The 13,710-nt window shown below is 34.8% G+C and overlaps 1 protein-coding gene across 5 annotated transcripts in view; it reads right to left on the reverse strand.

Annotated features, from left to right (window-relative positions):
- adcy8 (adenylate cyclase 8 (brain)) overlaps positions 1-13,710 on the reverse strand; it is a 61,437-nt gene that overhangs the window by 14,799 nt on the left and 32,928 nt on the right. For 3 of the 5 annotated variants that reach the window (XM_051861984.1, XM_051861993.1, XM_051862018.1), the window contains exons 8-13: positions 10,816-11,013; positions 7,682-7,782; positions 7,267-7,468; positions 5,205-5,294; positions 4,852-5,024; positions 2,809-2,890 (exon numbers count right to left, since the gene is read on the reverse strand). In XM_051861984.1, the coding sequence (XP_051717944.1) occupies positions 2,809-2,890; positions 4,852-5,024; positions 5,205-5,294; positions 7,267-7,468; positions 7,682-7,782; positions 10,816-11,013 (846 nt within the window). The remainder of the gene's footprint in view (positions 1-2,808; positions 2,891-4,851; positions 5,025-5,204; positions 5,295-7,266; positions 7,469-7,681; positions 7,783-10,815; positions 11,014-13,710) is intronic. The other 2 variants (XM_051862001.1, XM_051862009.1) reach the window with 1 other exon arrangement.

Genomic DNA, 13,710 nt, shown 5'->3' on the forward strand with positions numbered 1-13,710 from the left:
TTGTGCATCTGTATGAGTGTAAAACGCATGTGTGTGTATGCATTTATTTGTGTATGCTCTCAGGCTGAATATGGAGTGAAAGATGATTTTATGAGGAGTAATTATGCAAGTGGGGCAGACAGGGGTGTACGACTGTCCGAATGATTATTAAAAACACATCAACAAGACTGACCTCCATTAACCTCTAAAACACATGCACACAGATGTAGAGACGGACACACACACTCAGACAGGAGACAATTACAGCAGTGCATATCAACCAAATTACTTTTGACAAAGTGTATGAAAAGGGTTTAATACAAATGAGTTTCCAAAGTTTTAGGTGTCTTGGGAGGCCCGGTTTTGAATCTCAGCACTGTCTGGAGGTTTCAGGACTTTATCTCTGTCAAAAAAGCAATTTAGACAGCTGAAGTCTGGCAGCTGTTTCAATGGAGACCAAAATGAATGTATTGTTTTATCCATGATAAAGTGATGTGCTGAGCTCTTTGGAGGTGACATGCTGGTTCTCAAGGCTCTCACTCAGCAGATAATACAACAGTTATATATCCCCTCATGCCTTATTCCCTTGAGTAAGGCACGTACCTGTATTCACAGGTTAATCAAGGGGAACATGTGCTGAATTTACCCCAGAGGATCATTTTATTGCCCTTTCAGAGCACAGTAGACCCAGTGGAGTTTTCAGTTTATAGAAAGTATTTACTTTGTCCTAGATGTTTCTCATAAAATCCCTTAGAAGAACTAAACAGACACACTAAAGCAAAAAACTAAAGCCATCCGTTCTCCTTTTAATCTCAGTGCTGCCTACAATGCAAAAATAACTTATTAGTAAATTTACCTTGTTTTATACATTTTTAGATATTTTAACTGGAAAACAAGATAAAAATACCAAGAATGTTTTTATTCTTACTCAATTCTTTATTCTTAAGAATGTTTTAAAAATATCAAGAAAAATTTGCAGTAGAAGCAATTAAACAATTACATGATGTTAAAGAACAACTGCAAATAAACAAACATACAGTAGGGTTTAAAGTCTGAGAAGACTAGAGAGCAAAATATTTTAATTAGGGCTGTCAAACGATCAAACGATCGCATCCAAAATAAAAGTTTGTGTTTATATAATTTATGTGTGTGTACACTGTAAATCCGAACAGTACTACTAACTTATAAAGATTGAGTACACTGCAATTAAAGTCTGTTAAATCATTGACGCAACTTAAAAAAATTACATTTTCTGAACGAGGAGTTTAGTTAGGTCGAGAATGGGCTGCGAAACTTCAAGGCTGTTGATTAACAGTTCATTCAAGTAAATGGTGATAGTCTCTTTGATGGTTAGATTAGCACATGCTGGTGTGCTGTTGCTAACTAACACTTAACCATAAAGATTAGGTGTTAGTTTTTCAATATTTCAATTAAATTGTAATTAGCAAGTTTGTATAGTACAAAATAATTTTTTTAAGTTCTACTAAAATAAGCTTTGAGTTGTTTACTAAATGTTTTGAGTATACTGAACTTATCAGGTTTTACAACCACTGCCTCAAAATAATTGAAAAATGATAAACATTATGTATGGTAAACAATAGTTTTAAGTACAGTGCACTTAAACATTAAATAAAAGCAAACTTAAACTTTTCAGTTTCACTTAATTGTTATTTATAATTATTGTTTACTTAAAAAATTTGAGGTGCTTTATTTTCTTTATTTTCTAAGGTAATCGGTGTCTACAAAAATTTAGTATTCTGAACTTATCGGGTTTTACAGTGTCTATACAGTGTGTTTACAGTACATATGTGTGCATACTGTGTATAATTATATATATATAAATACACACACATACATGTATATATTTAAGAAATATTTGCATATATATATATATATAATTTATATTATATATATAAATATTTTATATATAAATATAACATATTTTTCGTAAATACATGCATGTGGGTGTATGTATATATATACATAATTATACACAGTATACACACATATGTAAACACAAACTTTATATTTCAAATTTCAAATGTTTCTTACTCATTTTATAATAGATCCTAATAATTTCCTAGATATTTTTAAAACTTGAACTTTCAAGGTTTAAAATTAGATTTTGAAACCCAAATTTTCATTGTGGCCTCAGACTTCTGTATGAAGAGTAATCCCTCATAGACACTGACTTGCAGTGACAGAGTGCTTGTTCATTCATCCGACACACACACACACACACACACACACACACACACACACACACACACCAAGATGAGCATAAATAAGAAATGATCAAATCACTGTCCAAGAAACACAAGCCAAGTCCCAATCCATAGGCCAAGCAGTGCCAGTGGCACCACCTGCCTAAATGACACACTGTTGCCATGGATACAAGGGGAGGGGGGTAAATATGGACAGGCAGTTTATAGCTGGACACAAACACATGGCACAAGCACAAAGCATTTCGGTCATATGTGAGACTCCATACGCCTTAATCAGAGCAGCGTCAACACCACACACACACACACACACACAAACCCAGCGCTCATTTCTCTTTCTCTCTCGCTCATCACCACTCGTACCGACTCTTTTCCCTGATCTACGGCATCAAAGACAACAATCAGTAGAGTGAACTTAAAAAGCTTTGCACACACTGTGCGTCAGAGAGAGCAGGGCTTTTATATATTGACTGTGAAACCTTATGAAGCAGCCAATAACTTGCCTCCGTTTCTTAGAAACGTGACATTATAAAATAGGAACTGAATGGCCCCTGATCCACTGTCAGGTTAGTGTGTGTGTGTGTGTGTGTGTGTGTGTGTGTGTTACCTGTTGGCCGTGGTAGAACACAGCTAAAAGGAACATCGCCATGAGAAGCAGAGATGTTTCCTTGGTTCCCAGGAAGCTTTTGCTGTAACCAGGGTAACAAGACAGAAAGTCTCATGAGCTCTGCAGCACGTTTATAATGTCCAGAGTGCAGTTAGTTAAGACAAACATCTGTCATAAATGTCATAAAAAGCTTTGATAATATAATAACAATATTCACTGTTTGTTAAACACTTATGATATCCGTTATGAAAAAAAAAAAGTTTATTTTTAAGAAAGTGAAATATAAAGTCTGCTTGAGGTTGTACTAACATTTTTCAGGACTTGATTTAAAGTTTGAGGTTTAGCTCTTGTTTAGGGGTAATTTGTAGTTTGGCAGATGGTTTTATCTAAAGTGATTTACAGTGTTCTTATCATACGGACAATACCTCTGGAAAAACATGGAGTTAAGTGCTTGATGGCACAATGATGACCTTAGCAAGGGCGGATGGGAAAAAACACTGTAAAAATTTTGTATGAGTAGAACTTGCAACTAATTTATTTTGCTTTTACAGAATTTATCCTTTTTTTCACATATTATATCAATTTTGGATAATAAAAACATGATATTCTTTGAAGTGCCTTGAAATATATTGTAAAATGATGAACATTAATAAAAGAACTTGAAAAATGACTGAAAATGAAATTCATGAAATCAATCTTCTGTAGTGCTGTTACCTAGCAAAAAAAAAAATTCTGCCAAGTTACAAAAAATGTAATAACTGACACATTACTGCTATTGTACATTTATTGCACATTTTAATTATTTTATTTTATATTATTATTATTATTTATTATCATTTTATTTTTATTTTATTATTCTAAAGTGCTATAAAATCGAACATAAAAGTTTGTAAATATATAATATATGTGTGCATATATATATATATATATATATATATATATATGTATATATGTATATATATATGTAGTCTACATAAGCACAAACACACACACACACACATACATACAGTACATACATACACACACATATATATTTACAAACTTTTATGTTAGATGCGGTTAATTGCGATTAATTGATTTGACAGCACTATTATAAATATTTGTATATATTATATAACCATGCAAAATTTTCAATTTGTTTTAAGGAAGTCTTTTATGCTCAAAGCTGCATTTATTTGATCAAGAATACAGCAAAAACAGTAATATTGTGAAATATTATTACAATTTAAAATACCCATTTTCAATTTTAATATATTTGAAAATGTAATTTATTCCTGTGATGGCAAAGGTGAATTTTCAGCATCATTACTCCAGTCTTCAGTGTCACATGATCTAATATGCTGATTTAGTGCTCAATAAACATTTCTCATTATTATCAATGTTGAAAACAGTTGTGCTGCTTAATAATTGTGTGGAAACTGTGATACATTTTATTCAGGATTTTTTGATGAATAGAAAGTTTAAAAGAAATGCATTTTTAAAAATAGAAATCTTTTGTAACATTATGTCTTTACTTTCACTTTTGATCAATTTAATGCAGCAGTTAATGCTGAAAAAAAAAACAACAACTTTTGAACGGTACTCTATAAATACAAGGGCTAAATCCTTTAGATCTAAATCTAAATCATTTAGATTTTGGAAATGAAAGGAGCAGGGGCTTGAGATCTTGCTGTCCCCCCTCTGTGCACATCACTAGACAGCACAACTATTGCCTCTTGTGGGGTTTAAACCTATAAACTTACAGTTATCAACCTAAACTTTTGACCACCAGGCTACACCACCGACATTTAAAAGGCAATTTGTGACTGTGTGACGTCAATCATACAGTAAAACTTGCAGAAATCTATTAAACCCTCATAGACGGCTATTTGAAAAACAGCATGACATTTATTGCTCTTATAGTTGGTCCGCATCATCTTACGAACTTGAGTCATCACAATTACGTCTACAGTATACTGTTAAAGTGTGATGTATAATTTCACTCTTTAAAACCAGTTCTTTAATGGCTCCTGAATGGCACCATGTGGGAGTTTGCGTACGTACCTCTGATTGAGTGTAAGTGTGTCATAGCGGATGAACAGTGGTGTGTAGAAGGCCTCGGTCAGCACTGCGTAGATAGCGATCATGATCAGCAGGATGGCCAACTTCAGAACCGAGTTCAGTCTGAGGAACACTGCACAGGTCACCATCGCCAACACTCCAGTAAACACGAAATACTGTCAATAAACAGCCAGACAACCACACCATTAACACCCCATCGCTCGATGTACAGTGAATGAATTGATTTTTGAACAGTTTACACAAATGCTAGAATTCTGTCAATCCTTTTAACAGACTAAAACTGCATGGCAAGAAGCTGTGGATCTGTTTGTGTGGGAGGCGGTGGATGAAAAGACCTCTGGGTAGAAGCAGATATCTGGGATTGAGGCAGATGCATTAAACGTCTGGTTCCTGAATGAGACCGATTTATCGAAATCACACCAAAGCTATGAAAAAAGAGAGAGTGCAAATGTTAGAGAATAGATTGCATTTGAGGATATATCTGTATGAGCAATACGATTACATTCCCAAGAACTTTCTAGATATAAATATTATGACAAGTATACTTGTCATAATATTTCTAGAAAGTTCTTGGAAATGTAATCGTATTGCTCTTTATAAAGATATATTCTCAAATGCAATCTATTTATACAGATATATTCTCAAAAGCAATCTATTCATGTTAAAAATATTATAGAATTTTAATATCTGCATTTATTAGTTATAACTAATAAATAGCAGATATTAAAATTCTATAATATTTTTAATATAAATTAAACATAAAAAGCTCAAATAAACTGTTTTAAATGCTACAATTTAGGCATCACAACATTATAATTACAGTATGAAAAATGGATTTTTATTCTGATGTGCTAAAGACACATTAAACAGAAATTAAATTGTTTTTACAGATCAACTTTAAGTGAGTGTTAGATGACAGCAAAAGTAAGCCAAATATAATAATCTGGGAAGTTATTAAAGGGTTAGTTCACCCAAAAATGAAAATTATGTAATTTATTACTCACCCTCATGTCGTTCCACACCCGTAAGACCTTCGTTCATCTTCTGAACACAAATTAAGATATTTTTGGTAAAATCCGCTGGCTCAGTAAGGCCTGCATCGCCAGCAGTAACACTCCCTTTTTCAATGCCCAGAAAGCTACTAAAAAGATATTTAAAACAGTTCATGTGACTACAGTGGTTCAACCTAATAATATAAAGCGACAAGAATACTTTTTGTGCAACAAAAATAACAAAATAGCGACTTTATTCAACAATATCTAGTGATGGGCGATTTCAGAACGTGTATCAAACTGCCAAAGTCACGTGAACTATTGAAGTTTCAAAACACTTATGAAGTAACGAAGCCTCTTTTACTGAAAGCATGTGATTTCAGCGCTCTGAACCACTGATTCGAAACAAATGATTCGTAAAGCTTCGAAGCTTCATGAAGCAGTGTTTTGAAATTGACCATCACTAGATGTTGTGGAATAGAGTCGCTATTTTGTTATTTTTGGCACACAAAAAGTATTCTCGTCGATATATAATATTAAGGTTGAACCACTGTAGTCACATGAACTGTTTTAAATATGTTTTTAGTAGCTTTCTGGGCATTGAAAAAGGGAGTGTTACTGCTGGCTATGCAGGCCTCACTGAGCCATCGGATTTTACCAATAATATCTTAATTTGTGTTCCGAAGGTGAACAAAGGTCTTACGGGTGTGGAACGACATGAGGGTGAGTAATTAATGACAGAATTTTCATTTTTGGGTGAACTAACCCTTTAAATGTAAAAAAAAAACAAAAAAAAAACCATTAAATATCAACTAATAGGATAATTAGAAAAAATAAATCTAATTTCGGCTGATAACCAATATGGTATTGATATATTGTGCAAGGCAAATTTTTAGTCATAGGCTTGTGAATTTTGTACAAATTTGTCTAAAGTCTGTCACTAGAAACAAAGAAAATATATTCATTTATATCCCACAGTAGTTCTATAATTCTTGAGTTTAAATGGATAGTTTTGTCATCATTTACTCACCCTCATGTCAAAACCTGTATGAGTTTCTTTCTTCTGCTGAACACAAAAGAAGATATTTTAAAGAATGTTGGTAAACAGACAGTTGATGGCATCCATTGACTTCCATAGTATTTTTTTCAACTGTCTGGTTACAAAATTCTTTAAAATATCTTCTTTTGTATTAAACAGAAAAAAGAAACTCATACAGGTTTGGAACAACATGAGGGTGAGTAAATGATGACAAAATGTTCATTTTTGGGTGAACTATCCATTTAAATTGGTTCAGATGAGAAACTGATGAATGGGGCTAAAGAACGTTGTACTGTATATCCATGTTGAAGTGTGCAATAGTGTAATGATCACAATAAGAATAAAATGAATAAAATGTTTGCTCACTATGTTGATCATGGCAGCCAGGAAGTTGATGAGGATGGAGAGGAAGATGACGACGTTCCGTGCAGCGTACGTTTCGTTCACCCAGCAACACGCTTTTCGCAAAACCAGCGGCAAACACTTATAGTCCTCCGCCGTTGTCACAACAACAAGGCAACAGTGCAGCAAGATGAGGACGGAGAACTGTATCACCATAGTGACCATCCTACAAACATGAGTGATCACATATTATATGATACATTTGTGGGTGTAATCAAATATTCGAGACTGGTGTGGACCAAATTTCAGTGAAAAACCCACACTACTGGAAATATTAATCCATGACTTCTATACATAAACCAAAACAGATCATGTGTCACCCTGAATGTCTGTGGTGGTTATGGCCATCAATATATGTATGTTCATGTGTATGTTTTACCTTGCAGAGGGAAGTAAGCTCTGTATTCCAGTGATGAAGAAGAGAACAATGAAGGCACACACTAGATTAGACTTAAACACCTCATCTCTCATCTGGGAATACTGTAGAGGAAATACACATACAAACACACAGAGAAAAGTACTGTAAGGACAAAAATTCCTCTTCACATGACGACCACACTGACCACACCATGAAAGCAATGCTAAACCACATAGGAGAGAGCAGGGTAGGCGCTCATACACACACATACACACAACTCCTGTGCTTTCCAGGTTAGTGAGAGGACATGTGATGTCCAGGCTGGAGTCGGGGCAAACCAAAAAACTCAAGCACAGAGTGGCACAGAGTTTAAGGTCAAGCAAGGAGCGAAGGTCAACTCAAACGAGCAGAAATGAGGTGAGGGACAAATAAACAATAAAAAGCGTTTTTTAACTAAGATGAAAACATGCATGGTAGTGAATCATGAGTAATCTGAAATCCCAGGTGTGGGCAAATCCCAGTTGCTCAGGATGAATTAACGTTCATATGATCAACAAGTTCATCAGTGATGGCGATTAAACAAATCAATTTGGAGACCAATCCAATCGGCTGAATTCAAAGGGTCATTATCCTAAGTGTTGATTTAAATTCAGACTCTTTTTCTTTGTCAGAACCCGCTGATCGGATCAGGAAACACACAGTTTTTCGGACATTTTCCACTGTGTTGGAAAATCCATTTAAAAGTGGTAGCAAATGTTTTTATATGGTTCAAATTAGCCTTGATTGTTGATCAGTTGGAGTACACTGTCAAAATTTATTTTCTTCCTCAGTATTTTTGTCTTGTACAAATATCTAAATATCCTTAAAGAATTAGTTCACTTTCAAATGAAAATTACCCCAAGCTTTACTCACCCTCAAGCCATCCTAGGTGTATATGACCTTCTTCTTTCAGATGTATGCAATCGGAGATATTTTAATAAATATCCTGACGCATCCGAGCTTTATAATGGCAGTGAATGGGACTAACGCGCAGGAGCTGAAGAAAGTGCTTCCATCCACATCCATCCATCATAAATATACTCCACACGGCTCCGGGGGGTTAATAAAGGCCTTCTGAAGCAAAGCGATGCGTTTGTGTAAAAAAAAAAAAAATCCATATTTAACCAGTTATGAAGTAAAATATCTAGCTTCCGCCAGACCGCCTTCCGTATTCAAGTTACGAAGAAAGTGTAAAGTTTTACACTTTCTTCGTAACTTGAATACAGAAGCTGCTCTGGTGGGAGCTAAATATTTTACTTCATAACTTGTTAAATATGTATATATTTTTTTTACACAAATGCATCGCTTCACTTCAGAAGGCCTTTATTAACCCACCGGAGCCGTGTGGAGTACATGTTTATGATGGATGGATGCACTTTCATCAGCTCATAATTGTTGGTCCCGTTCACTGCCATTATAAAGCTTGGATTCGTAGGGATATTTATTAAAATATCTCTGATTGTATTTGTCTGAAAGAAGAAAGTCATAACACCTAGGATGGCTTGAGGGTGAGTAAATCATGGGCTAATTTTCATTTGAAAGTGAACTAATCCTTTAAATCAAGATATAATTATTTAAGAAGCAAAATGACATAACTAAGATAACAAGTGTCGTTTTCTGAAAAATGTATAAAAGTGACTTTACACTTAAAACTAGATGTCTGCCAATGGGGTGCAAAAAATAAACTTTTAAACTTTTTCTATTTAAATTAAGTTTTTTTTTCTTTCATAGTGACTTAATTTTTATACATTTTTCTTAATATCTTAAATAATTTTGCTTCTCAAGTAAATGTATTTTCAAGTCAGCATGAGACTTGAAAGTTGCAATAGTCTTTTCTTCTGATGTATATCCGAACGAAACGGCTTCTCGAATGAGAAAAAATGTAGGGCAGGACTTGATTTTGTCCATCAGGATTTGATTGGTTCACTGTGGTTTGCTATTGCTGTGATCTCCTGTGAGTGACAGGTTGTCCCGCCCTCACGCCAGTAAACACATCATCAGAAAAGAGATATAAAAGTGAAGGGAAGTTAGTTTTAGTTAAAGTGTTAGTTCACCCAAAAAATGAAATTTCTGTCATTAATTACTCACCCTCGTGTCATTCCAAAGCCATAAGACCTTCGTTCATCTTAGGAGCACAAATTAAGATATTTTTGATGAAATCTGAAAGATTTTTTTTTTTTTATCCCCCATAGAAAGCAACATAATTACCACATTCAAGGTCCAGAAAAGTAGTAAAGACATCGTTAAAATAGTCATAACATGACTACAGTGGTTCAACCTTAATGTTATAAAGTGACTAGAATACTTTTTGTGCGCAAAAACAAAACAAAAAACAACTTTATTCAACAAATTCATCTCTCCCCTGTCAGTCTCCTACGCTGTTTACGTTGTATAGATAGTGCAGGCTTCCGTGTTCTACGTCAGAATACCAACATTAAGACCTTGAATGTGGTAATTATGTTACTTTCTATGGGGGATAAAAAAAACCCTCTCAGATTTCATCAAAAATATCCTAATTTGTGTTCCAAAGATGAAAAAAGGTCTTAAGGATGTGGAACGACATGAGGGTGAGTAATTAAAGTTAAAATTTTATTTTTGGGTGAACTAACCCTTTAAGTTATGATTAAAGAGGACATGAATTATTTAAAAAGTTTAAAAATTTAAAAAGTAATGATGTGCATGGATAAATTATTTACAATAAACACTGCAATATTCCAATAAAAACAGGAATTGACCATTTTGATTTCATAGTGACTTTAAGAATGTTTAGATATTTGTAAAGGAAAACAAGACAAAAATACTGAGGAAGAAAACCATTTTTGCAGTGCACCATCTGGTTGACCAATAAGACCAAAAACAGCTGGACATCCTTAACTTGGTTTTTCGGATGGGATCTCGTAATATCGAAATCGTAATTAAGAACATTTTAAACCGGTGTGTGTCTTCTAGAACGTATTGACTGGTATTGCTGGCACATAACGTCCTTTAGTTTACTCATGACAAAAACACTCTCTCGCCTCCTTCTCTTGCACCTCCACAACAAAAATAATGCAAAAAAGAGGAAGTGAGAGAGCAGAGAGGGAGGACAGGATGGCTGGAAGATGGGAGCAGGCTACCTTGTGCTCCAGCAGTGCTTCTCTAAAGGTGAGAGAGAAGGGGGAGATATGTTCTTGGCGGAGCTTGTCCCCGCTGCGCAGGGCGATGGCGCTCTGCATGCGAGCGTTAATTTCCTGTGAGCCGGCGCGCACATGCAGGGCTTGAGCCAGGTGGTTGGGGAGCAGGTTAATGGAGTGACGTGTGAGCGCAGCCAGAGTCTACAGAGGAAAAGCACATGCAGCGCCCATGAGTCTAAGAGAGGGTGTGTGTGTTGTGTATGTGTGTGTGTTGTGTGTATCTGTTCATCCAAGAGCTCTGCACAACATGAATGAATGAAAAATCAAATAAACATTAGAAAATGATTGCACAAACATATGCACATTTACTTAGCTAAATGAGGACAAACTACAGACTTCTAATTTTTTATATACAAGTAAACATATGTTAGCCCAAACTCTACCTCTAAAATAAAACTTTTGCATTATTTAATTTACTTAAGAACTGTCTTCTCACATACAACATACCCAGATGTCCTAAATGGAAGTTTTGCCAGATATAGTTCACTTGTCATCACAATTTTGTCCCCAAATGACAGCTAAGTATTGTACACACACACATACACATACATAACACTTGCACATAATATGATTATGTTTTTGTACAGGGAATGCTCTGGACTGTAAGTAATAGGCTTTTCTAACTGCCTACAGCTCAGGCCATCTTTTAGAGTGGATCTAAAAAAAAAATAAAATAAAAAATCAACACACCATTGCAATGTCTAATATTTCCATTGCCTTAATGCCGGAAAGCCAGACCTTTTATATCAGATATTTTAAGTGTCAGAATATGAGACGAGTCCTCCCTGCTGCAAAATCCAGCTAAATCCAGATGGATTGTTGATTTTACATGGTTTCTATCTGGTCCAACCTGGTCTAGATGGTTGATTTATTGTGGCAGACCTTGGATCAGGAACGAACCCTTTATCATTTCCCGAAAACACCACATTTTGCTGGTATGATTTTTTTATTCCAGCAGCTTTTGTTATACGTGAATTTTATTATGCATGTTAAGGCTTTATATATCATGTAATGGTACAAAATGTCAACCGGTAGAGATTGTACTATATTCTACATATACATCTAAAATAAATCTGACACAAAGACAAAACCTATAGTCTACTTTGAAAACTAAAGTTCACATTTAGATGCTTCGAGTGTAGACAGCTTGGTTGTTTATAATGGGAGCAATTATAGCTTAGTTAATAAAATAAATACAAACTACAAAATAAAAAAATATATAAAATTAAGGTGCTTTTTTTTTCACTCCATTTAAATTATGTAACATTTGAAGGTTTAATTACTATATAAGAAATATCTATATCATAATATAAACTCTCTCATACAATGATAAAGCACTTTGGTCATACAGCCCACCTCTAGTACACACTAGTATAAAAAGGATAATACAAGCTGACACAAGATTTCAGTAACAAATAGCTGAGGTTCATATGAGGAAAGGGGTTAAACAAAGATATCACTAGCATTAAACACACCATACAAACATCATGACATAAATGAAAAATGGCATGAACTTGACCTGGCTAAGTTCAGCCCGCTCAACTACAGCTGATGACTGTACAAGAAAAGAGATGCAACCTTAAAGACTTGCAAAATGTTACTTCAGACTGGCACTGCCATGGATCTGTTCCAAACCCTACACTGCTAAAAAATTATTTTCTTATTTAGAATTTTTTGTCTTATTTTCCAGTACCAGTATTCCAGTACAAACATATCTAGACATTCCTAAAACAAGATGCATTTACTTGAGATGCCAAGTGACCTAAGATTTTAAGATTAAAAATTAATCAAAATAAAGTGTTTTTTTTCTGAAAACAAAAAGAAAAAAATCTGCCAATGGGGTAAGAAAACTTGAACCTTAAGATTATCTTTAGATATTTTTTCTTGTTTTAAGCACAAACTTTTTCAGAAAACAAGACTTAATATCCTATGCCCGGTTCAGACTACACGATTTTAGCCCGATTTTGCCACGATTTGCTTGACGTAGAGTGTTGTGGGGATTCGTAAACGACAATGGGCACCGGGACGCAAGATTTGGGCTTTTGGGCTTTTTCTGATGACAAAACAGAGCAAAACACGCTGCTAGCCATTGTTTGTTTATGCTCATGGTACCTTCTGTCAATCGATGGTCCCGCCTTCTCGATGACAACAAGCATGCGGTTAAAGACGGCACGTGATGAATGGTCGGGTAGCAATGTGTAGTATGACATATTTCTTGTCTACGACAAGATTTTAAGAGTCAAAATCGTATAATCTGACACAGTGACTATCGTGACCGACAAAAATATAGTGTAGTCTGAACCCAGTAATTTTGCTTCTCAAGTAAATGTGTCTTGATTTAAGAATGTTTAGATATTTGTATGGGAAAACAAGACTGGGTTGCAACAATACCAAGTACGAAAATAATTTTTGGCAGTGTAGTGATTTTTACTGTTTACATGAGACATCTTAAGTGGCTGGAAATGCTCTACATAGGCAGCAAGGCCCATACAAACAAACTCACACAGCCAAACAAACAGAGCTCAAGACGTAAAGCGAGACTTGACTAATGCAAGTGTCTAACTAGCCAATTCAGCCGATTAGTCTGTTACCTTTGTGTGAAAGTGACAGACTTCTAAACAGAAGAGGGCAAAATGTTAGAAAAACAGAGTATACTATTAGCATGTGGCTAAGCTAATGACTCAATTCTTTAATAAGCACAAAAAACACAGCCCATGCAAATATTGTGAAATTATTATTATTTTTTTTACAGTAGAACTGAATAAAATGCGTATTTTATCATCTGTCTCTTGAATGGTGGCTCTTGCTAATTCATAAAACCCAAATGAAAGACACTTA

This window comes from Ctenopharyngodon idella, chromosome 2 (assembly GCF_019924925.1).
Source record: "Ctenopharyngodon idella isolate HZGC_01 chromosome 2, HZGC01, whole genome shotgun sequence".
In the NCBI taxonomy this organism is placed as follows: domain Eukaryota; kingdom Metazoa; phylum Chordata; class Actinopteri; order Cypriniformes; family Xenocyprididae; genus Ctenopharyngodon; species Ctenopharyngodon idella.